The sequence below is a fragment of the Camponotus floridanus genome, unplaced genomic scaffold (assembly GCF_003227725.1).
Source record: "Camponotus floridanus strain SB8 unplaced genomic scaffold, Cflo_v7.5 scaffold30, whole genome shotgun sequence".
NCBI classification, from domain to species: Eukaryota; Metazoa; Arthropoda; class Insecta; order Hymenoptera; family Formicidae; genus Camponotus; species Camponotus floridanus.
Genome location: NW_020229437.1, coordinates 20,533 through 48,209, shown reverse-complemented (window position 1 = coordinate 48,209; position 27,677 = coordinate 20,533). Strand labels below are relative to the sequence as shown.

General features: G+C 30.3%; 2 protein-coding genes across 4 annotated transcripts in view; one reads left to right on the top strand and one right to left on the bottom strand.

Moving 5' to 3' along the window:
• Positions 1–27,677, top strand: part of LOC105247915 (calcium uniporter protein, mitochondrial) — a 51,348-nt gene that overhangs the window by 18,436 nt on the left and 5,235 nt on the right. The gene's annotated exons all lie outside the window — the stretch shown is intronic.
• On the bottom strand, positions 533–26,838 carry LOC105247914. 3 transcript variants are annotated; one of them, XM_025410217.1, is made up of 7 exons: positions 26,601–26,838; positions 22,889–22,986; positions 7,145–7,366; positions 5,495–5,801; positions 3,944–4,777; positions 2,494–3,464; positions 533–2,098 (listed from the first exon to the last, which is right to left on the bottom strand). In XM_025410217.1, exons 2-7 carry the CDS (start codon positions 22,966–22,968, stop codon positions 1,096–1,098), a joined length of 3,417 nt encoding a protein of 1,138 aa, XP_025266002.1. In that variant the 5' UTR covers positions 22,969–22,986; positions 26,601–26,838; the 3' UTR covers positions 533–1,095. The 3 variants fall into 3 exon arrangements, with proteins under 3 accessions (XP_025266002.1, XP_011250678.1, XP_025266003.1); XM_011252376.3 differs by having other exon boundaries at positions 26,605–26,838; XM_025410218.1 differs by lacking the exons at positions 22,889–22,986; positions 26,601–26,838 and adding an exon at positions 20,955–21,069.

The following is a 27,677-nucleotide window of genomic DNA, read 5'->3' as shown; positions in this document are numbered from 1 at the left end:
CTGATTTGTTTAATTTTTGATAAAATATTATTTTACAATATATACATATTATTAGTTTTTTATTTGCAATATTATTTGATGTGGAGATCACTATGAATCCATCTTAAAACATTTTAGACCTCACGATGGATTTTACTTGCCAAGACTTCCTTTGAAATTTATGATGGTTGACTCTTCAAAAGAGTCGATAAAATCAACATGACTACTCCAAGAATATATAAAGTCGAAAATAATGTCGTATAATCTACGCTTTCAATACATCATTTAATTGAGGATATTTAATATGTGCCATGTATTCGAGCCAGTTTTCGTGACTCTGTCATTCATTCTATTCCAAGCTATGCGTGATAGTTTAAATATAGATTGGAGATAAAACGTTTGATAATTATATTTTTTTTATACAACCTTGCCTTTACTGTGCGACAAGGTAAAATATTGAAAAATTTAATTTCATTAATATTTGGAAAAAATACCAAATTTAATAGTTACATAATTTTTTAGAATTCACGAAGACAGACAGTAGATAATACATAAGAAATAAGAAATTGCACTTGTATTACATACATTATTTATTACACATTTAACACACTCCAACGTTGATGCTTATCTACGCTTTGTATACTATATACGACATATATTATTACATTGAAACTTCTATATACGTAATATAACTTTAACTTTCCCTACTATATTGCTATAAAATATGACTCGTATGAACTCCATCTGCAATAATAAATTGATCAACTTGGATGATACATTATCTTGTCAATGTTCTTTCGCGTCATTTTTATTGTGCGTCATATTTACTGTCAGAAACATTTTACATATTTTAACATATCTTACAAAATTAGGTACTTTTATCAACAATGTTTAACTTTGTTTTAACTTTTCTCAACAATGTTTATTCTATACGATTGGAAATTATTTTCTATGAATTATATATTATTCTTGCAAAAAATGATTATGCTCACTAATGCCATGAAATTTTACTTGATTTCATTAAGAATAATAATCACGTTATCTTCTTTAACAATCCTCGTTTATCTTCGCAGTCATGCATCAAAGAAATAAATATATTATACAACAAACTATCGTTCATGACGCTTGCGCGCATTGATCCTGTTCGTCAATCCCATTGAGACTATCTTCGAGCACCTCAAATTCTTCAAACTCCATTTTACCGAAGTCATTGCCGACTCTCCAGCTCGTGTTCGCCTCCCATCTCATTAACGCGCTCGGCATAAATTTACTCGGATAATTGGATCTCAAGTCATCTAGATCGCCCAGTTTAAAGTCAGCTTTAAAGATCCTCCTCGTCTCCTTGGAATCGTCTTTCTTCGGCTCCAGACCGATCACCACCGGCGGTTCTCTCTTCGTTTGTTCGACTTGCTCGATATCCTCGTCTCTTTGCTCCTCATTTTCTTGCCTGCTATCGATCGTCATGATCTCGATGCTGGGTGTCTCCGCGATGGTGCATTGTCTGAGATTAGCACCTCTATCGCAATTGCGACGCAACGATTGTCCCTCGATAAGTCTGCCGGTCAGCTCCAATCTACTATCACATGAATTACTCTTCACCAACTTGAATTTGACATAATCGTTTGATTTGTCGACCCGCTTGAAGCCATTGCCGATTAATGGCGATATCAACGGTCCGTTATGCATGTTCACAACTTTCCCGCCATAGTAAGTTACCGAAGTGCCATATTCGCGGATTTTCTTCAGTACATCTTGCGACACGTAGTGTCCGGGACCACTCGTGTGTGCGACATCATCATTACAATTGACATCGTCATCATCAGATGATGTGCAATGAGCGCCGCTTCCGGGATCTGTATCAGGATAATCGCTAGATACGCCGGAACTCACACTGCCGGTATCCCAATTTTGATGATTATGGTAACGGCCGGCTTTATTTTTAGAACAGTTTGAACCACTTGGCGACGAATTCCCGCTTCGAGCTTCGAAACTTTGCGCGAGAATACGTGTCTTTGATTCGCTTCGTGGACTTCCGGGTTCTTCCTTAACGACAGAGGCAGTTGATGACACGGACTTGGTTTCGAAAAGCCTCGTGAGATCTTTCGCTCTGCTGGAACATCTGGATTTGAACATAGTACATTGAAATTATGCTATAACTACTTACAAGTAATCGAAGAATGTGTAAAGAAATTTTTAAAATTTGGTTTACATTAGAGTTTCAAAGTAAATAGCTTACTTATTCTACTTAATCAAACTTTAATAGAATTTCAGTAACGTGATTTAGTCGCGAATAATTGAATCGAATAAACGTTTCAATATAAACTTTGTTACAATTTGTAATTCCATTAAATGTTATCTCGGGCTGAATTATAGCCAAGAATATTCGCTTCGAGTGATGTTTAAATTCAATTCGTTTTAATCAAAATAATTTGCATTAAAGTACACTTATCAAGACACTTGTGCATCGTAAACAATAAAAATTTCATTGTCGATGCCATTCGATTATTACACTACCTGGACTCTTCGCGTGCCTTGTCAGACATTTCATCATATCGACTGTCGATGCTAGTTAAATCCTTCATGCTAACGCTCCTCCTATTCTTGCAGTCCCTGGAGAACTCGGCGTCGGATACGTTCTTCTTTTTTTCAAGAGTGTTTTCGAACATACGTCTCACATTTTTTACTGTATCCGGATTCGGTAACTCCTCATCAATCAATTCGCGATTCACTCGTATAGGATGGTAAAAGAAGTGCTTTCTGATGGATGATTGCCTGGAGCTTTTGCCGGTATCACCGCTTTCGGACTGATCACCGTTTCTTTCGTAATTCTCCATCTTTTTCTGAATCGCGCCAGCAATTTTGCACGTGGGTTCCGTTCTGGTCAGTGGTGAAGATTTTCGTTCCACTGGCTCGGCACGAACCGGCTCGATGATAACGACGTTATTATCCATCAGCAATTCCTGGAACGAGTATTCGTGTAGGTATTGCATTAGTCCTTCGTATGTGACGTCGCCCCGAGCGGTACTGAACATGTTCTTGCTGAACATATGCGACTTGACGATCTTATAGCGAACGTGATCGAACTCTTGACCGTCCTGGCATTCTATCGAGTCCACGCAGCTCCTGGATCTGGTGAGATTAGTATGAGACTTTTTACCGTCACCACTTTTCGGCGTGGTTGAACTATCAGCATTTCTGGACAGCCGATCGTCTTCAGCGCCGTCATCCATTGATCGTCTACGAGAATCACTACCGGATTCGGAACCGAGACCGAGATCGGAGCTCTCCGATCTTGCCTCGAAACCCAAACTACCCTTTACAACGCTACAAGCCTTGCCGAGAATATTAGATGTCTCCTTCATGATCCTCTCGAATCTACCCTCGTTTTGCTTATTTCGCGTCGTCTCCTTCTCCGTGTTTTTCCGCTCGAAGAAATTTCTCGCGTCCTCCACCGTCGCTACATTTTCCGGTATCATAGCAGCATCCTATAAAATTAATTTGCCAATTTTAGCATTAAAGTGCTTTCGCTCCATTTCAGAGATATCAACTTTTAATAATTAATTTCTATGAAAAATATATGAGAGGTGATAAAATTGTAAAAATAAAATGCAACATTATATAAAAAATTAACAGAACTCGAGCTTGAATTTAATCGAATTGAAAATTCTTACGAAAATATAAAAGTTAAAGTCGCAAGCACGAAGTCGTGGAAGCTATACTCAAAATTCCAATGTGCACGAGCGAGGTGCGTGCAAGGAATTCAGAATCTTTCTCGCGCACTCTTTTTAAGTAGCTTTTACCTTTCAAAAAATATAGTCATACTTTTTGAGATTATTTCTTTCTTTAACATTTTATTTTTACAGTTCAGAATTTTTAAAAAGTTTTAATAACGTAACGAACTTATTAAACAAAAAATAATTTCTCTCTCTTTCATTAGTACGAATGCTTTATGTCTCATACTAACCTTCGTGTTTTTTCCATGTATTTCATCTTCCTTATTCATGTTATTCGATTTAATCACGAAGACATCGATATGCTCGTTTCCCTCCTTCGTCTGCGATATTTTATCCTTTGGCACGTCCTCGACGATGGCATCAATCTCCACGACAGAACGTCGATGGCGTTTCTTGGTGACGTCATTATCAACGACCTTGAGTATCTGTGGTCTTCTCGACATCTCGTGATGGTCCTCGTTATCCGAGATCCAGATCGACTTGTAATCTTCTATTTCCTCGACCTTGCGATCCTCCTCGCAGTAAGTCACGAGATTTTCGACATCGGCTTTCCTATAATTCTGGTCAGTGATGTTGGATGAAGAGAAAAGAACGCGTTCATCCGCGAACTTGTTCACCGAGATAATCTGCGAGTCCTTTTCGAGACTTTTGTCAGATTTCCGACGCTCTCGTTTTACTGAGTCTCGCCGGCTCAAGTTAGTTCCTTTGGACAAATTGAGATTGCGGACCTTCTTCTCAGAACTATCTGCTGAAGTGGGATTATCCTCTTTTACTGTGTGCTCTTTACATTTCTCCTCGTCCGTAGCGTTGCTGCTCCTCGTCGGCGAAACCTCGCTTGCGCTACTCGGCTCGATGTATTCGAGTACTCTTAAATCCCGCGAACCGTGCACCTGCTCCGTCTTTCGCGTAAAATTATCGTCTTTCGACAAGTCAGCCTCGTCGTATTCTAACCGTCGTATGTTAGAGAGAGGCAGTAAATTCAATACGTCAAAGTATTCCAATTCCGCGTCATCCTCAAAGAGTACGCTGTCTAAACTCCTATGCTCTTTACGTTTGCGCTTCACCTATAAATAGAATAAATAGAAAAACATATCTAAATATATTCTTTTCATTTCTCTTCTGTAGAAAGTGGTATAGTCCATCTTTCCTAGGACGACAAATTTTCTAAACGTACTTTTTGTATGAAAAATGAAAAATATTTTTATGATAAATACAATTATGACATATTTTGAAAAAATAATTAATAAAATAATCAATTTCTAATTTAATTAACCATCTTTTCAAATAAAAACTATTTTTATTATTAAACAAAATACAATAAATTTTTTAATAATAATTCGATTATTATTTTAATTTTACGAAATTCACGGAAAAATAAAAATTGTTTAATTTGCACAGAAATGTTTGATATACACTGGTTGAAATTTAATTAAACTACAGCTAATGATGATAGGAAACTCGACCTATATAATAATCTGTCGTTTTAATTAAAGTTGCCAACAAACTTCTTAATCTTGTTCCTACATCGAGAAATCCCGGCACGCCTATTCTCAAAAGCAATACGTCATTGTATCAAGTGAATCTCTAATCAAAATAATAATTACATGAAAATTTGCTTTAGGAGCCTCTAGTATGTTATATATATGTATCATCATATATATTCTTCATTATTCTGTGCGAAATAAATTAATACATTTGATATTTTAATCTTGATATATATAAATATATATATATATATATATATATATATATATATTTTATCTAAGAGAAAAATATTTTACCTGCGTATATATGCAATCGATACTCCGATTGCCTTCAATGGGCCAAGTGTCTTCGACGATATCGATCAATCCGCTTACGGTATCCAAATTCTGCACGCTGCAGTATCGTCTCGGAGGATCCGGCCAATCGAGAATATTTAGCCGATCAGGATTGGCACGATTTCCTCGAACGTAAGGTAACGGATCTGGAAGAGACTCAAGACTTGGCGGAATTGAGTGAAGGCCGCACGTCGATCGCGAATGATAGGGTTTTGCCTCGTTAAATCTCTCATAAGAATCTGAAAGATGCTGCTGACTCTTGGAAAGTCTGAAACAAGCAAAATACAAAATCTCTAAACCGATTATTCCTATGAAATAAAATTCGTATTTATAAAGCTTGAAGATTCTTGTAAAAATATGAATAGAGAAAAAAAGATTCGAGGAAAGCAGATTTGTATGGAAATCTAATGGCCTAATAACATTTGGATTCATTGAATTTGTTGCATAATGGCATTGGCTGATAAAAAATTATTAAAGGAAAGGATATTAAACGGAATGAAAAGATATAGAAAATGCATTACAATATTATTTATGTTACCATTTTTTACATTTTTTTTCTTTTATTACACAGATTCTATATAAATTTATTTGAAATTTATTTGTGGAATTTTTTCATTCAAATTTATTTGAAAAAAATTAATAAACTGTATTACTTTTGTTGTCAACAAATGATAAAGACTAGATTAATTTTAATAAAGGCATGTTTTCGTTACTATAAAATAAGCGCAAATATTTTATCAATATTTCTACCTCAATTAATTATTGTCTTATCAATTTTGCTTTGACGTACATATGAGAGCAAAAGATCAATGTGAAATAATGCTGTTTTTGTCTGTCAATGATGACTATCGAACGAATTAAATTGCTTGCAATGAATCGTAAATAAATGATGGAAACAAAAAAATTTGCTCATCGATCGTGAGCCCCACTATTTGATTTGATTTCGATTTTAATTTAATAGCTTTAAATCATTATTTATATATTTCAGCAAAGTTTTTAAAAGTTTCTAAAGTTTTTATATCATTTTGAAAAGAACTTTAAACCGTTGGAATGTTTTATTGAACATGTTTGTATTGATTGTTTTTTTATCACTTATCGATCGATTGAGTTTCGAGTTGCGAATTGCAATACTCTGATAATCGCCGCAAGGGTTTAATGCATATTTAAGATCAAGAGATCACATAGAAAAACATAAGTTATTGCTGATGAGATTATCGTTGATAAACTTATTGAACTGCATTTCTTGTGCAAACTTGCATTTTCTGTGAATATAAGATGCAACGCGATATAAAATGAAGAAAATTTGTGTAATCTTCAATTAACAATAAGAAAGATTTCTATTTATTCAATTAAATGTAATCCTTTATTTGATCAAAATTAAATCGAGTTCTCAAATACTCCAAAAAGGAACAATCTTCAAATTAATTAATTAATGTACGCGTTCTAGTTCAACAATTTACACACTACATTGTGTAAGTAAAAATAGTAGAAAAGAACTTTCATTATTATGTTCTTATTTCCCTCATGTAAAGATTGTAGTCTGTTAATTAAAAAGTAAACGAAGTTAAAAGCGCGCGACCTACGATCGTGTCTTTTCTAATAGTGGCTCACCTGTCCTTGAGAGAATTCCGATCGATCAATTTAGCTCTCGGTATCAATTGATATTTCCTGGGCAAGTCGAAACTCGATTGGCCTAGTCGAAAGTGCTGCGTCGCTTCTCGATTTTGTCGAGAATCATCCTCTGATATCACTGCGAGACTCCTCGTGCGCTTCAATAATTTGCTGCGCTCTTGTGTCGACTGTGCCGAGTGGGAATCGTAACGACTGCCCTCTCTGCAATTAAAAAATCGCGCAATTGTGCGGTAACGAGTCTAAATCATAGGAAACGTAATTATATTAAAATCTTACGCTGTGACAGTTTTTTATACTGGCACAGGTTTTCCGGGTACAATGTACGCATGTAATAAGCATATTTTACAGGCTTGTATAAGTCGTTCTCTTTCTCAATTACAGATCCGCGAGGGCGAATTTGAGAGAAATCATACTTTTATCTCTCTCAGTAAAACCATAATTAAAACCATAATAAAAACATAATTTAAAAGTTGTACAATTTAATTTAAAAGTTTTAAAAATCAAGAGAATTTATGAAGAATTAATTTTTAAATCTCATCGTAAATAAATAATATAATTTAGGAATTCCTCTTCAGTTTATTTCAATTAATAAAATGCTTCGTATTGTATTTAAACGGAATTTTTCGGAATCTAATTATGAAATGAAACAATATATTTAATAGTAAAGATTATTTATTAAAATGCTGATAGGACATTATTTTGCTACATAAATAAAATTTTCCTTATAAAAGATCAATTGCAAATTCGTCAAAATTGTATGTATTATTAAAACGTATAAACATAAATATGCAAATATTTATAATGCTTTTTAAACAATTAATTATAATAAAATCACGAATGCAACTTATGAAACAGCAATGCAATCACTATATTTGACACTTTGTCCTATATAGCTAAAAGCATAAAATGACATAGCTTCAATATCTCGTTGATTGCTTTGAGTGGCTTGGATGAATAGCAATATTCATTAATATGTAGATGAGTATCGATGCATATTCATCATTCTTTTATCATAAGGTAAGTTATGATGCCAATATCGTATCAATAAGTTATTTGAATGTAAATCAGTGAAGAAAACCGGAAAAATATCTATGTACTTAGACACGAGGAAAGAATATATACATAGAGAAAGAATACATGCATCTTTCAAATTCCTTTGCGAATAGCGAATTTCCTTTCGTCTTATACAGAGAGGAATGTTACGTGCAAAGCTACTTAAGTATCTTCTTAAAATAAAACTTATCAGTGGCTTTATTTTCATCCCTATTAAAAAAATATAAAAAATTATTCTTATCCCACAGAATAGCCAGCTCAAGTCATACTCAACTCAACTCCCGTTATTTTCTTCGCATGATGTTCATTATGATTTACCGCATCCTAACGCGCACGTGGATATATGTACGTAATGAATCATTAATTAAGTGTCTTGCAGTTATAAAATGTAATAGCTATATTAAACTCCTATTTATGTATTCATTCAATAAAATTATTGATAGCGGATATTTAAAAATAATATTGTGTTCGGGCTTTTAGTCATTATTAAAGTGAGATTGACAAATCAATATCTGATTTATATTTTCCTAATACAAATTTGAATTATAATTGTAAAATAAATTTCTTAAATTACACATACATAATTTCTTATACTTATTTCAAAATTTTTAAATTTATTTTAAAAGAAAAAGAGAAAAAAAACACTTATTTTTTATACACATGATAATATTAATTCTACGCAAATATATTTTTCTATGTTAGATATCTTTATTAGATAAAATAAAAATTTGAAAGTTTATATCCTTCGGTGTTAGTGCTTTTATTATTTCAGTCACGAAATTAAATTGTTCGCCTTGCTCCCATTTAAAGTTCCTAGTACGTGAATTTCATCGCAAACGTCATTTGAATGCGAAGGTAAAGCAAAAACTATGCTAGTGTTTGTGATTAATGTTTTATTTCTTATTTTCTAATCATACGTGATCAAGGTTTATGAAGAAAAAATCAAGAATTTTGATATTATTTGTTTCTCACATTTCGATTGATTAGTTATTTGATACGAAAAGAGAAGAATTCCATTACGTTTAATTAATTTGTTTAAAACTATCAGCTTGAAATATTCGTAAAAAGATAGCTGTATATATCGTTTCAATCAATAGCGAATACCTATGAACTATTTGCACACGTATCTCGGCTATAGATGCCAAAATCAGGAATGCAATTGACGTGCAATTATCTCCTCACTTTGATCTTCTGTATATGTGCTGAAGTGTCATTTAATTGATGTTCAAAGAGCTTATGCCAGTTTATGCAAACATCGAAAGAGAGAATAGAGTGATAATTGTATCATACAAAATCAGAATAAAAACATGTATAAATATGTGTGTGTGTGTCATTATATATATTTAATAAATTTTAAAAATCTTAATGAATATTTCGATAGCCAGTTATTACATATCATGTGCTTTTTCTACTTGAACTACCGAACCTTCTACTTGAATATAGTGAAAAGGAACGTGTCCTTTTGGCTGACTGCTCGTTTTAACATGAATCCTTGAGGTCCGAATGCAAACTGCGTATCGTCGTCTCATTGTGTTCGGCTGAGCATGGCAGCTGGTTACGTAAGATTATCACGAGTTATCTCGGGTAACTTTGCACGTCGTCTTCAATGCATATACATGCAAGAAGATTATTCTCAGGTGCCTACTTTTTTCTTGTTATTTTTCTTTTTATGATACACGAAGATGTTATAAAAGGAAAAAAAATATGTTTGAAAATATAACAATTTTTTTCATTATTATTTTTATAGATATGATTAACTAGAATTAAGAATATTAATAACAAAAATTTAAGAATCAAATTTTTTTATGTAAAATTTTTATTATATTAATTATCGGAAATTATTCAAAACTTTTTGTGGATTTTATAATGTTTATGACTTGTAATTGAAACTTTAATCTAATCGATCGATATAAAAATAATTTTACTTCATGTTTCTTAATCTAAAAATAATCAACAATTTTAGGGACAGAGTTATCAAACGATCAACGAAAATTTATCACATCACCTTAATTACTTATAAACTGATATTTAATAAACTTGATATTTAATAAACTTGATATTTAATAAACTTGATACTTAGAAACGGCGCCGTGTATATGTCACGTTCGCGAAAACTGAGAGAAGATTCTCGATTTAATTCGTTAAGCAATTAATATGCAATTATTCTTATACCGATTGATTTGATTTTTTTTTGTAGAAATGGAGATGAGAATGTTCGAACTGAGCAATCATATTGTCGAGCAATAGTGATTGAATATTCATGAATTATTAAATCATACGCAAAAAAATATTATATTATCAATCTACAATAAGAAAAAAGAAACCTACAATAAGAAAAAGGGCAATTTCCTTTCCTTTCACAGCTATATTATTTTTTTCTTTAAAATCATAAAAAAAGTGTTTGATATAGAAAAGAAGTATCTCATATTTTCTTAGGTAAAATAAACGGTTTGGCATAAAATGTCAAAGAAGAGGACAAATATCTTGAATAAACCTATACCCTATATATACCTGTTTTAAACGATCCATCTCGTGGAAGTGAGTTAAATTTTTCTTTGAATGTAGAATATCAAAGACGGAAAAATCTCCACTGCTGCGAAAGACAGTCGCTTTGTCAAAGTTCTAGAATATATTATGTGTATCTCGATATACATTACAAGAAAACTCAAAAACACTTTGATATACGCTTTCATAAGCATTATACATCGAGCATTTATCCTGTGTGCAAACAGTGATAGAATTAAAATCATCACGATTTCCGGTCAATAGACCGCTGCCTACACTTGCATTCAGGCTGCATGGTATAAAGAAAAGTTAAAGACTTTTGCACGTAGCGAAACGCGATGGGAATATCCTACGTGACTGAACCGGAAGAAGTTCCGCAGCGTGAACAGTCAGTCGATGGTTGACATCCGACCAACGACAAAGTTGTCTCCGTAAGACTTCATGAGTTGAAGTGCAAACTACAACTGCACTCGCGACATTTATATAAAGATGTAATCTCGCATTTCAAAGAGTTTATTTCAATTTGCAAGATTAAATGAAATAATTTATGACACGAAGGTGATAAATGCAATATTTTTCTGACTTTGCGATTTTTTTAAATTCGATTACTCTTAGCAAATTAAAAAAAAGATTAGTATTAAAAATATTATTTTAGATTATTTATAATAATTACTCTACAAGTATAATTATTATAATTATTATAATCTAAAATAACATTTTTAATACTAATTTCCTTTAAGTTTTAAACAGGAATATAAGTATATGTATGAAGTTTTTTAAAAAATATATATAAAAGTTTCTTAAATATTATTTGTAACGATAATTTTTCATGTAAGTTTTAACAAAAATAAAATTATTATTTATTTTATATTATTTATTTAATATTTTATCTTTTTTTCATAATTATATCAACTGGAAAAATTCACGTCAAAATAAATGTTTTCTCGTTTCCCGATTATTCAGCATCAGCAAAGCAAAATTGTGAACTGTCCGAAAAGCAATAAGAACAATTGTATAACTGATTACACCGGAGATAGAAGAAATAAATCTGTTGAGTTGTCAATGTGTTTATGGACAGAATAGCTTGAGTGAGTCACCATATAAATTTTTTTTATCCTTAACTAAATAAGAAACATTACCTTGATCCTCAACGACTCGTGTCTTAATGTGTTTTATTGACGAAGAAACAATGATTATGCAATTTCATATAACCTAAATATCATGAACAAAGCCCACCACCATGACTAATGATACTATACTTAAAATGAGGATCAAGATTAAGTAAGGTGACCCACGACAAAATATAACATGTAGGATCTTCACTTTCAGATAATGCGCATGCAGAATTTATTCGGACAGAATCTTTTATAAGATACAAGATGTTATATTATTTAAAAAAATTCAAATGTTGTTAAAAATTAATTAAATTAAAATTAAATTAAATTAAAATTAAATTAAATTAAATTAAAATTAGTTCCATTGTAAAATGCAATAAAAATAAGCAGATCACCACGTCATCATTTTTTTTCCAGCACTTTGCATAAAGGTCTTGACACATTTGCCATGAAAGACGCCTGATCAGCGCACGCGATGTGTGACATTAGATAAATTAATTCAGATAACACTCACGGTTTTTCCAAATGACCCTTAAACAACTGATGTAATGAGGAGGAAGTCGAAACGCTAGCTATCACTGATCTGTCGATAACGAGTCTTATTGTTCCTCTCACGTAATGAGTCGACGAGAGATTCAGAAACTCTTGAACGAATCGATGTTCGATTAAGGTCAGCTTCGTCGATTTTGTCGATAAAGGAAGAATTCTTTTAACGTAAAGAATTATCTGATACACTCACGATCGCCCGAAACCCCACCGGACGTTAGGTTTCGGCCCTCGCTGGACCGAGTCAAAAGACGGGAACGATTGCTAATCTCCCGTGAGATGCTCTATCAGTCGCGGGTACCGGCTCTTCACTTTCTCGTTTGCGCACCGACTGGCGTGAAGTATTGTTGTACCTGCAGACCGATCACCATCGTGCACCTGTTCCCGCCGGTGTGCCTGCTATATAGTGGGAGTAGGATGTACTTTAGTCAGACAATGACGTCACTATAGTCTTCAGAAACTGTTAAAAAAGTAGTGTGTTAAAAAAGTCACGCGGATAACTTTAGAAGTAAAAAATAAATCTGTCTTCGAGATATTGCATACGAGCTGAAGCTGTATGATAAATTTTTTAGAAGTTTTTTTATATCTTTCAGTGAGAGAAATCTTTGTAGAATAGAAACTATTGAATCACATCTCCTGTAATATAAATTTGCATTTAATTCCTAATGTATTTTTTATCTCAATTTTTTAAATTTATTATTATTTTTAAAATAATATAATGCGATTTGACGGTTTTTAAATCTTCTTTATAATATTTACTTACTATTAATTTAAATCGAAAAATAATTATCGTAATAATAATATGTTACTATAATATATTTTTTCATGGTATATTAATAAATTGCTAATTGGAAAAATATCATATTATATCATATGCTACGGAAATTTGAAAATTATTAATATTTCCAGCATAATAGATGACGCATCGAGATGATATAATCACTATCGAAGGTTATGTTTTAAAAGACTAAATAAATTATGTGAAAATAAGGATTATATAAATGCCAATGACCATGCGTTGCATTTGACAAAGATTTCATTATAAATACGCGATCCATACGAACATTAATTAAATTATTAAGCAATACGCGCATAGATTAAACAAGCAGAAGTTTTACAATATTTATGTATGTGCGTGTGTTGTATAAAACATGATAATTCAGTAATGCACTTATTGTAAAAACAAAATCAATTACTTTCTATAACACTTATGCTTCTGCATTTTTGTCGAATATGATATATTACACTATTAATTTAAACCTTCAACAGAAACCTGGATTATAAGTCGTTGTTTTATAAAAATTTCAGTCTACATTTCAATTTAACTACTATATATTTCAATTCAAATACTATCGTGACGTTTAAATCTATAAATTAGATCTAAATGTCTGAATACGAAAGAAATAAGACCTCCATTCAAGCCCATTATGATTGCTCGCAGTGAAATGCAAATCTTACTACGACAACTTTATCTCCTCCATTTTAATTCGTTGAAATAATCCAATCTTCAATGATTCACTTTAATCTATCGAAATAAATTTTCAAATCTCAAAGTGTTAAGTAATCTTTGAAAATAAGTTCAAAAGTTCTAAGTGATAAGAAGATACTTTATCTGGAGCACATCGTATATGTATATATATATATCGAAAGTGCGCCAAAGGATCCTCTCAAAGTATCTTTTGGAGGCATCTTCTTTTGTTATTCACGAGGTTATCTACGAGGTTACTACCTTTCTTTCGCGAAAGCATCTTTACTGCGTATGGATTTGCCATTCTAGACTTAAACTCACGACATTGTGTCAAGGTCATAATACATATGTCAAACAGAACATGATGTTGACATACGAAAGATTGAGAAGTTTTACGCAAGAGATTGAAAAAGATTTTTCATCAACAAATCTTACTTCGCTCGACGAATTAATATAAATTAAAAGTTAATTGATCATATCTCGACAATCTGGGATTAATTCGTAATACTATGTGAGTTTATAAAACTTTATATTTTATATTTTTTTTATTGTAATAGTTTATGTAGTAATCCTATTGCAAAATTTTAATTACATGATTTGTAATTATGAATAATAGAGAAAGAAAGGGAGAACTTATTTTATTTCTATCCTATATATATATAAAGGTAGTAAGATTTAAAAATTTAATTAAGAGAATCCCCCTTTTTTTGATATCTACATGCATTTTATAATCCTAGAACAACATATTATTTTTGTAAATGTTCTCTCGAAGGATTTTTATTGCCAATTTCAAGTAAAATTAAAATTTTCTAAATTTTTATTCTATTCCATTCTTATATTTCATTTTCTATTGTAAAATGATTTTAACTTATTATTGAAAATGATTTATTTATTGCATTTCTGGTGTCGACTAAAGTACATATTGTGAAATATCTGCAGAAGTTTAATAACTTTTACGAGTATATCATTGTTCCTCTCGTCATGATTAAAACAGGCTTTTGATCTGCCAAAATTATCATTAATTAGCACACTCGAGAGAACATCGTAAGATGCAGCCAACTAAGATAATTAACAAGGAGCATGACAAAGAGCTTTAAATGTACTTATAATAAAATGTGTTCCCCATTTCCACATTATAATAGAGCAGATCTTTTTTCGAAAATAGAACCTATTGTTTCTAAAATTCATATTTTTTGTATTCAAGCATTAAATAAAATTACAATTTAAATTTCATTAATCGTTTCATATAATTTATATAATTATCAGTTATATTATTAATCAGAATCTCACACACACATACACACAATTTTTTAATATACTTTTATATAGAAATAGAAATATATGACATGTGTGTCTAAAAATAACACAGGTCGCGTTCATTATCGATGTGCGATTCACTTTCTATAGCGATTTGATTCGTGAGAGATGGATAGAAAACATGAAAGAGAAACGAGTGCATTGTGGCAAACACACGATTCCGTTTCGTGTTTCGAGTCGACAACCGCGTCGTGTAAAATTACGGAGAAGAAAGTGACCATGGCACTTGGCCTAGCTGCCATTTACACGTTGGGGTACTTTCCTTAGTTAGCAGGACTTCTCAGCTTCCTTTCTGATTCACTCAAACTCTACATTCTACGCATTTCTCCACAGATTTTTTTCTGACACTTAATCCTTCACGAGAAACTATCACGCGCGTTAAAATGATCATTACAACGAATAAATTCCACAATATGAAAGTAAATAACATGCTCAGCAATTATTTCATTAATTAATTTGAAACAATAATATTACAATTATAAAGCAATTTGTGAAAGCTTTAAAATTCTTTTGGATAATCAATTTTTTAAAACTGCATTAACATTGATTATTAAAATCTGAATAATTTTAAGAAACAGTTGTCCAAGAATTCTTATAAAATTAATATTTAATATGTATATATTTCTAATATTAAATACATAAATTTCATATATATTTATATCAGAAGTTTTTTAATAAGTGAAATTTCTACTTTCTGATATAAGATCATTATTATTATCTTCAGTCATAAACTTATGCGTTGCATAATTTTTCTTAAATTAAATTTTTTTTTTAAATTTATATCTTATCATTATAATTATCTTACTTTATTTATTCTACTTTGATTCACACGAACTTTCTAAAGTTCATCTCCAAATGTATTTCCTTTAATTTTAGATAGATTAAAAATCCTTCCGTTATAAAATTGGAAACGGAAGATGGTATGTTGCAGTTTATACTGTTAAAATTACATGAACTTTCAATCAAAGTTTTATCAAATTGAAGAATCGCATTTCCGTAAAGTTTCATTAACTTTGAAAATGGTTTGAAGAAGATCGATTATTTCTTCTTGCAAAGAGAACATTTATCAAACATACAGAAAGTTTAATTTTTACTGAAATTCTATTAGAATTATGAATAAAATTTCGATGGAAAAATTGGCATGATTCTAACCGATGTGATTTTTAAAATTGATGATATCAAAGAAATAATTTTTATTTTCTTATATAATAATTTATATATATGAAATATTTGATAAAATTTGATATTATTCGCCGAAAGATTCTATGAAGTACAGCGAATTTGGAAAAATATTGGAAATTGCTTAAAATTCTTCTCTACATTTTGTCGATTTTGATAGCTGCTATTATCAGCTGCTTCATATTTATTAATTTTTTTATAGAACTAGGGTAACATCATTTTCTTGAAAATAAATAATTGATTAAGTTTGGTAAGTGAGAGCAATATATACATATGTATTTGGGCAAAAAAGAATATTATTTATATTCATGAACAGAAAATACAGATCTACGAGGCGCAGCATTTTTGTGGAGATTTTATCATACTTTCGAGCACGAAACAGCATAACGGTTAAGGCAAAAGAGCTCATAGTATGTAACTTAATGATGTACGTATTTGAGCCATGTTTCAACGTATTGCACGCTTTCTCTGACGGCTTAATGCAATGCTCATTTTTTTACATTTCTTTTGAATGAATGATCCATGAAACTAAAATATTGTTTGTAGAAATTTAACAGCATTGTGCGTATTAAATTGGTCGATATATTTTTGAAAACAAGATAAAGAGAATACAATAGAATAAAAAATGTAGTATGAGAAGAATAGAATAATAGAATGAAAACTCAACAAAATTTTGCTACGTTTAAACTAAAAAATAACACTTTTAGGAAATTTAAATGATATATGCGATGTTATTCCGATTATGAAATATAAATCGTAAAAATTTTTAATTAACTAATTAAATTCTTATAGTTCATACTGTTTTCAACAAATATTAATATTAAAAGTAAAAATACAATAACAATTTTAGTAGTTTTATGAAACTTTACGAATTCCAACTTTTTCATAAAAATAATTTATTCAAATATTCTTTATTCTCTAGAATAATTTTAGAGCAGCATATACAGAAAAGTGATGCAGTAGGCTGTAGAAATTGAGGAAATCATTTTTACTTTTCTTAAATACCTGATCTAATGCACAAAATTTTCTGAATGTTCTTTCCGGCATGAGAATATATTCAGTAAAAAATCTGCCGTGTTTCACACAGGATACACGTTCACAATAGAAATTGTGATCGAACGACACCCCGATTTGCCGTTGCATGCAACTGATATGCAACTGGGGTATCACGTCGAAAAAGAGCGCAAACAACCGCGTCGCTACTCCGTCCCCTCTACTCACATCAGTTTTAAATCGATGAATCAGAAGGTTGTCGAGGAAACCACTTCCCCATGTGAAACAAAACATGTATACAATTGAATGTAGGATATACGATCCTCTTAACTTCACCTGTCTTTGATTTTTGACTCATCTTGTCACAGTTACTTATATACTGCGTTTTAAAAATTGCAAAAAATACGAAATATAATAAATCATTTCTAATTTAATAATCAGATATAAATCATTTCTACATTTTTAAACTTATATGTTAATATTATAGAATATCTTGAAATATTATATCAAAAATTATTTGATTTATTGAGTGCTAAATTTTATATTTGAATTATATAAAAATAGCAATTTTATTCACATTTGCTCTATTGTATACAATAATAATTTATAATGTATATTTATATTTAATAAAATATGTTATAAAATTAACAAAATATTACTAATAGAGATATGAAAATAATTACTTTTTTTTAGGGAAAGAGAAAGATAGAGGGAATATAAGTATATTGTATGTATATATTCTTAACTACACTGATTGTTAATCCAAAGCAGAAAAAATATTGAAAATAAAATAATTTAATATATGTACACACGTACAAAATAATATATATACACACACAATATATATCTTCTCAAAGAGGTGTTGTAGATATGTTTTTATCAGTAATCAATATATGTGTGTATTTTTATCAAATGTTCTTGTCAGTAATAAATAATCAGTTTACAATACATTTCGAATGATATTACTGATAATTTTTTTTCTCATGAATATTTTTCCCCTTGTATTTTGAATATCGCGATTAACAATCAATGTAAAATGTAATTAAAAACACAATAACAATCATGTCCGAAGGTAAAATTTTCACGCACGAAGTAATTTTTATTGATCTTCATTATTTTTCATTATTCTTCCGGTTCTCATCGTTTCACCGTCGACTGATTCGGAATTTTCATAAAACATCTCGGGAACCAATTACGAATTAATCGATAGTACGCATGATGGAATCAATTAAGCTTGATTATCTGAAACATTGTTAGGAATTCCGCGTGGTCGGCGATCCGCACTTTATCACGAGAGTACTCCGGAGAAATTGATGCTTATGCTTCCAGAAACTCAGTGTGAAAGCGAGGTGATACGTATGTAATTTAATCTTAGGTCATTGACACTTACGAAATTTCTGATTCACTTTTTATATAAGTAAAATAATAATATGTTTCTAAAATAATATAATAAGATTTATTATTTTTGTTATATATACTCATATATTGCATTTTTGTCAATTTTTTGATGGATTTTTCAATGTATTCTTATATTCAATTTATTTTTATTTGATTTATTTTTATATGAGTTTCCTATGATTAAAATATTAATATTGAAATTATAAAATGCCAACCTTTCAGTTATAAGTGAGATTGACACGAGAAGAAGCTAAAAATTTTACAAATTTATAAAATAAGTGTGATACAAGATGTGATCTTATATATATATATATATATATATATATATATATATATTTATTTATTTATTTATTTTCTTGATAATTTTTAAAAAATTAATCATTCCCTTTTTTCAAAAAAATATTTTTATTTAGCTATAGGAAAAAAGATTTAGATTAATTTAATACTCAATATCTATACATTTTCAATATTTATATTTGCCTCGTTTTATATATATATATATATATATATATATATATATATATTATAGTAATTTATGAATATAGCAAGCAATTTTCAAAACCAGGTCTTGATGGATCAGGAAATCATATTTAATCGAGGAATCGCTCTTACTTAATCTGGCTATCGATTTTAATGCTACCGCACTTCAAGGATGGCTGCTTCCTTTACGTAACATTGCATTCATCGTTAATAAAAAACATTGCCTGTGTAATAAACTTATTATTATATAAGTGAAAATCTTCACGAGACCAATTGCAAATTGTGTCTAAGTCGAAGGTACACAACACTCGGAACTCCATTATACAAAGCGTCCGTATTGATAAATGCTCGCGTCAGCATCTCATTAGAACGATTTCAATGAGTAAACTACAATGAGTTTATATTTAAATCTCATGATTCAGCAGCATCTACTATCTATGTAGTTATTTGTTAAACAAGACGGAAAGTAGGTCCGATTATTCCGGTAAGTTGCATGATTTTTCCCCGTCGATTTGGAAAGGTCAGGAAACGAGGCCACGAAGCGACAGGAAGTTATACAATAGAGAGTATGCTCCTGTTCTCACAGGGGAAATCCTATATATATGCTATATATATGCTGATAACGTTTTTAATGAGGTCTCGATTCCCTCGTTACGACTGCTGAGTTCTTCTCATCTCTCATGTATGTGTAGTATGTCCATAAAAGTCTCTGACTTTTCATGCGACGAATTACTTACTCTGAATTAGGAAAGTGGATCTCGTCGCAAAAGGTGGATCTCATTTTAAAGGAACAATATGCTCAAAAAGCACCGCCGTAGGGCTTATGTGACACAGTACGATTACGGAAGTATGTTTTTCTGATGGTCACGAAATTGTGTATACGTTGGCACACGTTAATCTGATCACGTCGCGTTAAACAGATAGACATATGTCTGAGCAGAATTTAACGAGAAGGTCTCCTGTAAAAATTGAATGATGTCATATCTTGAATAATCCAGGGATATTTCGAGACAACGATAAATGTCACGACGTAAGCTCGTTTCGTCAATAGACCTTAATACTTATGAAATTAACATTTTCTTTTTAAACACTGACTTGAATAATCCAGAAAAGTGAGCAGATTTTGCATATAAATTAAAAAAAAGATATTGATGTGAATATTTTTGATAACTTTTTCGAATATTACGAGTAATTAAATGATGATAAAGTTCAGATAATTTCTAATTGTGATGTATTAATGCGCTAAGTTAAATCATAAATGATTCAATGAATGTAAATTCATAAATCCAATATACACGTGCAGAATGTAATTTACAGTTCCATAAAATGGTTTCATGTATTTTTTATAATAATTTATATTAATGCCATTAATGTATGTTATTTAGTAAAATTAATTAACGGTAAAAATATAATAATGTATTGATAAAAAATTGAGAAATTCGTCAAAAGAAGGTCATATAAGAATATTAGAATTTATAATATCGAATTTATTAATTTATTAATTTAAGAATTTATTAATTTCAATATTTTTATTTTCTACTTTCCTTTATTCTCTAAGATTTATTGTATTTCTCGATACATTATGTATCATATCTTTCTTGGCAAATACCTAATATTAAAATAGATAAAATTAAATGAGTAAACTAAACATTTTGAAAATTTCAATTCTAAATTAAAATCAAAACATATCGTGTTATCATAATCGTTTTCAGGATTTTAATCGATTATAATTTACCTCGATCTCCCGGTGTCCTGCTCGACGAATTCCATCGTCACTTGGCAATACACAATCTTGACAACATACATTGCGACGCAAGTTACGATCCAAGTCGCTACGGCACTTTGCACTGCCAACACTCCGCAATGCGAATGATTTTCAATGTGCAAGAGACACACGCGGTTTGTCAAAGCCCTTTGTTCCGTACGGTACGCACGTGTGCATATGTATTACGAGTGAGAGAAAAGGAAAGAAAGGGATAGAGTAGGAGGAAAATAGAGAGAAACAGGGGGAGAGAGAGAGAGTGGTATTCGGATGTGCAAAAGACGGATATCCGGTGTTCCGCTACTACGATCACGCTATAACGCAATATCACTGCGCGGTTTTCGCGCTAATTAACGATACTCCGGTATCATGCGGATTATTTAATTCGAATCGATTTTGTCAATTATTTATCCGATATCGTTAACCATAGTCTTTTGAGCTTGCAATCTAATCACTATTGTGAAAGAGTCAAGAGACTTTGTTTCAAAATTAATCATGGCAAATATTGCATACGTTCAATGTCTCAATAGAGATTTAGATCGCTTACGCTAATAATATCTTAATATATTATAATTTTTATTTATCTGAAAATATATTCTATAAATACTCTTACTAATACATAGGTGGGATTATTATACAATATTATAATTAACGTTACACTATATATGTACATGCTGTAAGTTACATGCATATATTTTAGACCTCAATTGGGAATATAATTTAGTGCAATGTGAATACTATAATCTAGCGATACAATCGGTGTTATTTGGAATGTAATCCGCGATTTGAACTCCGAAATAGATTTTGTCATTAAAGTTGGAGAGAGAGGGAGAAATTGTATTCAAATTTATATAATATTCTGGCTAAATAACCAAAACATATTTGCGAAATTATTATTAATAATTTTCACAACAAAAAGATATTATACATATTGATGAAATTGATAAAAAATTACGAATCAATAATAATATAATATTTTAGATTGCATTTGGAAGAGGATATTACAATATAGTGAAACAGAATTTACACAACATGATGGCATATATCGTTTGTAACTAAATTGCAACTCGTACATGTATAAAATTTTATTTCGTTGATTCTCGAATTAAAATAGAGATTTATAGCATTCTCTGGAATCTCTCTTTATATAGAAATAGACACCTAGTTTGAAGTCAAGTAATTAGACCACAACCGTGTTAATAAGCGTTGCCTGACCGTAGCAATATACACGGCAGTAATTAACTATTAACTATTACTAATCGTGACCATATCGCCTCGGGACGCTACGGAAACTAACGCATTTCTAAATCCACAAAGTGAAGAGCTTGGGGCACACATGAAAAAAATTCTCTCTCAACTTTTAAATTATTCGTGTCAGCCTTGTCCCCGTTACAGTTATTTTATTTCGGTCTTTGCGATCACTTTGCGGAAAATAGCCCGAAGAAAAGTTTCATCTCTCGCTATTTTAAAAAACAGTTGCAAAGAATGCAAGGGCAACCATAATTATCGCGATTATGAGAGGAATTTCGTTGAATAAAAACAAATTGAAACACGACTTAATTTCGTACTTTCGTTATGGAAATCATCTCATAATTAGTAGAACTTTCCGACGCTTGAATAATTAGTGAATTGTTGGCTCGAATAGAGAGGAATATTCTCCGATATAGCCATTAAAGCTTCTTCATCAGTCTTTAACATTACTCAAAGTCTCCGCGAAATCAGGAACATCGTGAATAATGAATTGCACTATACAATACGAGGTTTTATCAAGAATCTTGGCTTAGCGTCATAGGAAAAGGAATCAATTTAAAAATTAATATTTATTCAGCGTGTATCCTAAGTATCTATATCGCAATTGTGTATTTTATATAATTATATTTTGCATTATTTAAAAAACTATTACTTACCGATGACCCTTCTGCCGCTGTCGCTCCTGTACCCATAATGCATCGCCAAGATTATGAGTTCCACTTTGCACACCGCCCATGGCCGATCATGAAGAGACCTGATGTAAATTCATATTTAATGAACGACATCGAATTTTTTTTTACATCGCTAAATATTTTACAAATGTTTCGAAAATCGCGGTGATAGTTTTGACAGTGCCTATTTTATTTAAACAATCTGATAAATGATAAATTATATTAAATACGCGATATATTAAATATAGGAGAATAGGATAACGTTATAAATATGTATATATATTTTTCATTATTATAACGATAATTTTAATTATTATTCATATGCAATCAATTATTAATTTTTAATTAATAGTTTAGTTATATATTTTTAGTTAAAATATATAACTAGCATTCAAATTAATTAACGGTTAGATAATTTATTTTAAATAAATAATAATCAATCAATATCACCACGAAAATTTATAACGAAATAATGGGCTTGATATATGTATATCGTTACATTCGCGCCCTTAAAGTCATTATAAACTTTGATCAAGTTTCGTAATTGTAAAGTGTAATATCATCTATAACATTTAGAATTACGCTACAAGAGCGTTGCTAATAGCAAAAATTTTCGCTATAAAAGATTGAAAGGCATAATTACTATTAAATAAATGTATGTTATAGTTCTTTACATGATTAATGGTGTTTTGACTCACTTATCAATTTATGTTAAAAAAGCCCATTAAAAATTTATGATATTATATAAAACATCTCTAACTTTCTTGGCACACGGAGATAGAGAGAAAGAAAAGGAGACGTTTGCCAATTTGTAATTTATATTCGTAACGCATAAATAGCCGATGTGATATATACAAAACTGTCTGTCTAAACAAAACTGACATCGGAACGATAATGTAAATCCGATGCTTTTTCCGCACTGTTTGGCTATGTAATAGCAATTTATATTGCATATACAATGATGTGAAAGGCATCGTTTAGGGGCATATTGTCAACCTCGTTTTCAACATATTTACTCAGTGTTTAACGAGTACGTAGATTATCCAATTTGTGATATTTATGGAGAAATTTACAGAACCTGTGAAATTTAATAGAGGGAATATATGTATATTCTCGAGATATTCCCGTATATTTAATATCCATTGGAAAAGTGGAAACATTTGAAAAAATACCAAGCATAAATAAAACGAAAGGTCCGCTTGATACATGTGTTACAGCTCGAGCGGAAAGGCATTTACGATGAAGGTCCCTTCTCGTAATTCTTGTCTACATCATTCTCGTGTATGTATAAATTTTCAACCAGTTTCTCGTGCTACCAAGACTTACTACTAGATGACACTAGCGTGCAGCTTTCTCGTAAATGAAATCGATCCAGGAAGCGTATATTAACGAGACAATACGAACTGCATCTATTGCGAACCGAGAATGTTCCAACGTTAACTTTTTCCGGAAAGGGTCTTGACCGTCAGGTTTAGACCTAATAAAATTAATAAAGCAAAAGACTTTTCTATTTTTTCAGGTTTTTTAATTTTTCTTTTGATAGATTTCACGAAAATTTATTTAAGTATTTCATTTTCTCTCTTAAAAGTTACATCGCACTCTATAAGATGTTGTGATGATAATTCGCAACGGTAATTATTTCAATAACAGGGATAAAAGTGTCTCTAGCATTGATTTATAAAAATCGAGATTTTTTAAAATCAAAATAAATATATTTCTGTAAATGATATTAAAATTAGATATTTTTAAAATATGATTTTTTAACGTCCCAGTAAAACTTATAATTTTAAAATCTTAGTTAATATTAAATCTAATTTTTTGGAGTAATATTGTTTCTATTTATTTTTTTTCTTCTCTTATGTGAAAAGTAATCATATATAATAAATCAAACATTTCTTTAGTGAAAATATAATATGTTTAATGCAGAGAGATTTTTTTTAGAAGTGATATAAGCTCGAAATATTCTATATGGCTATGCGATATATAGTCTGATATTTTCAATCAAGTGAACACATATATCTGCCTGCAGCGTCAGGTATCCTGGAACTATATATTATTTACCTGCCTAAGATGCCTTAACCCATAAGCACTCACGAAAAATCGAGTTGTATATTTATGTTAGCTAACATTTTTTTCGAGTTGTAAATTTATGTTGGTTACGTTCATTTTGTATATTACTAACAGATTCATGATAAAAATCTCTAAATTTACAGATAGATATAGATTTATAGACTTGGGAATTGAAAAGTCAAATGTCAAAAAAAAAATATATATATATATATATATAAATTAATATATAAAATAATATATATATTAATATAAAATATAATATAATATTAAAATATAATATTAATATAAAATAATATATTAAAAATTGAATATAAAATATATATATATAAATATATAAAATATATACATATATTATATATTAAAAATTGAATTAAAAAGGAAGGTTTTAATTTCATATTTTTAAAAATCTTTATCGAAGCTATTATCGAGATATCTCAAGCGTCTCAGACAATGATCACTATATCTCTTGTGGTAGAGTACGGCAATAACTTCCAAAAGAGGAAGTGAAACTGCAGCATGTCAAGTACGGTTACACGCAAATTGTCAGTTAGATGGTTGCAATCCATACATTCACATACGTCCCCCGAGATTAATTTATTATCACCCCGAATTATATGATATATGAATGACGGACGAATTCATCGACGAACGATGAAAGAATAAATATTAATAATTCTGTGCTTTAAATTCTCATAATACGGGACTTCTCAAAACGAAATTTAATTCGCGCAATACTTTTATTAATTATACTATATTAATTACACAAAAATATTTTTTTTCATCCGACTTCATAAAATATTTTACATGTCAACATATCAGAGACTTTCTAGGCGATCATCGGTGCGTAAATTTCTTCATAATTCGGTTGAAAGTTGAACGGAAATTTTAAAAATATATATATAGGAAAACGCTTGTGCGCATATATATGAAAGATTTTTTTATAATTTTAGGAACACATATTGCCTATCAAATTTTTAAATTATCTATTATGAAAGAGAAATCTATCTCTTAACTAGATGAAAAATCTTAAAAATATATTTAATTATTTGTATACGTATATATTGCTAATATATAATATTTTTATCATTAATAAAATATATAGTAAGAACTTTTTATATTTAAGAGATATATATGATGAATAAAATAATTAAATAGTAAATTAAATTTTTATTATTTTTATATTCGTGACATTCTTTAATTCTACATAACAGCTTTAATATTAAAAACATAACATATTTATATTTATACAGAGATTAACATTAAATATATGTTTCCTTTTTATTTCAATCGCGTATGCATTTCATTCGTTATGAATAAAATATTTCGTATATTCCGAACAAATTAAATTTTAGAAAAATAACCATAACTTTTAATAAAGCACAAAACGAAAAAAAAATTTAAATCGAAGAATTTAATGCAAAAGAAATAAATTTATGATTTTTTATAAAGTCCATTTTCAATATGAAATGATATCTAAAATAAATGTTATGGTTTCACTTTTATCTTGCCCTTAACTCTTAATCAATTTATAATCTCTAAAGATCCGTGACCTTGCGATTACTCGAGTGCTAACGGTTCTTCGAGAATGCCATAAATCGAATGCTCAATCTCATAAATATCCACCTACCTACCCTCGGGAAATTCCCTTGGCAATCGTCAATCGTACATCTCCGGGGAATAAAACAAAATCAATTCGCAGGTTTGGAGAAATTTGAGGAAACTTCGGAGTGCTGTCGTAAAAAAAAATAACTACGTCGTCTTCCACGATCGCGTCACTTATTAATTGAACAGGATCTTACGATAGACTGTGACGGCACAGAAAACTTCACCACCGCATCGCACTACAGACAATGGAAGAAGGGAGGCGAACGGTTAGGTGATGGTAGATTTCTTACCACTTCCACCTGTGTATGCCAACCTACTACCGGGCGATGCACATATATCGCTGTCCGCCGATCGTCTGTCATGTGGGGGCGTACTAATTGTCGGATGTTACCTGTGCGTTTAAAAAAACCCGCAATTATCACGGTATTAAATTTTTATCCGAGTTGCAGTCGATCACTACAGATCGCTCCTTGAGTATCCTGAATGATCGAAAGATCTTAGCTTCTTGCGTTTCCCTTTCGAAATAAGAATTATACATGACGATTAGTAATTATATTATATTTTTTATTCGAGAATTAAATGGTACTATTAGGCCGGACTATTAGGCACATAACATCGATAGATATTGTACAATATATTATAAATAATATTTTTTTGTAAACGTAAATAACTTTATATATATGATTATTATGCGATTGTCAATATTTTGATATACGATGTCACATATCTCTCTTTCTCTCTCTCTCTCAGTCTATAAAGTTAGATTAAAATAAATTTTTTTTCCCAAAAGAGATTACATACTTTTACTTGAAAAATGATTATATCTTTAATCATATAAAAATAATTACAGTAATCGATTAGAGAAACATTATCTAATATATAATTTTCAAATTATTGATTAATCAGATTTAATATAAAATGTACCATAATAATATATATGTATTTTTTACAATATATTTATAAATAATTTGAAAGCAGCATTAATTCTTCCTCTTTTTCGCATCCACTCATTACACGTTAATTTCTTGCATCATTTCTTGTATTTTATAATCTCGGAAAAATTTGCATTTTTATTTGAAAATTTTTAGCGCTGTTTATT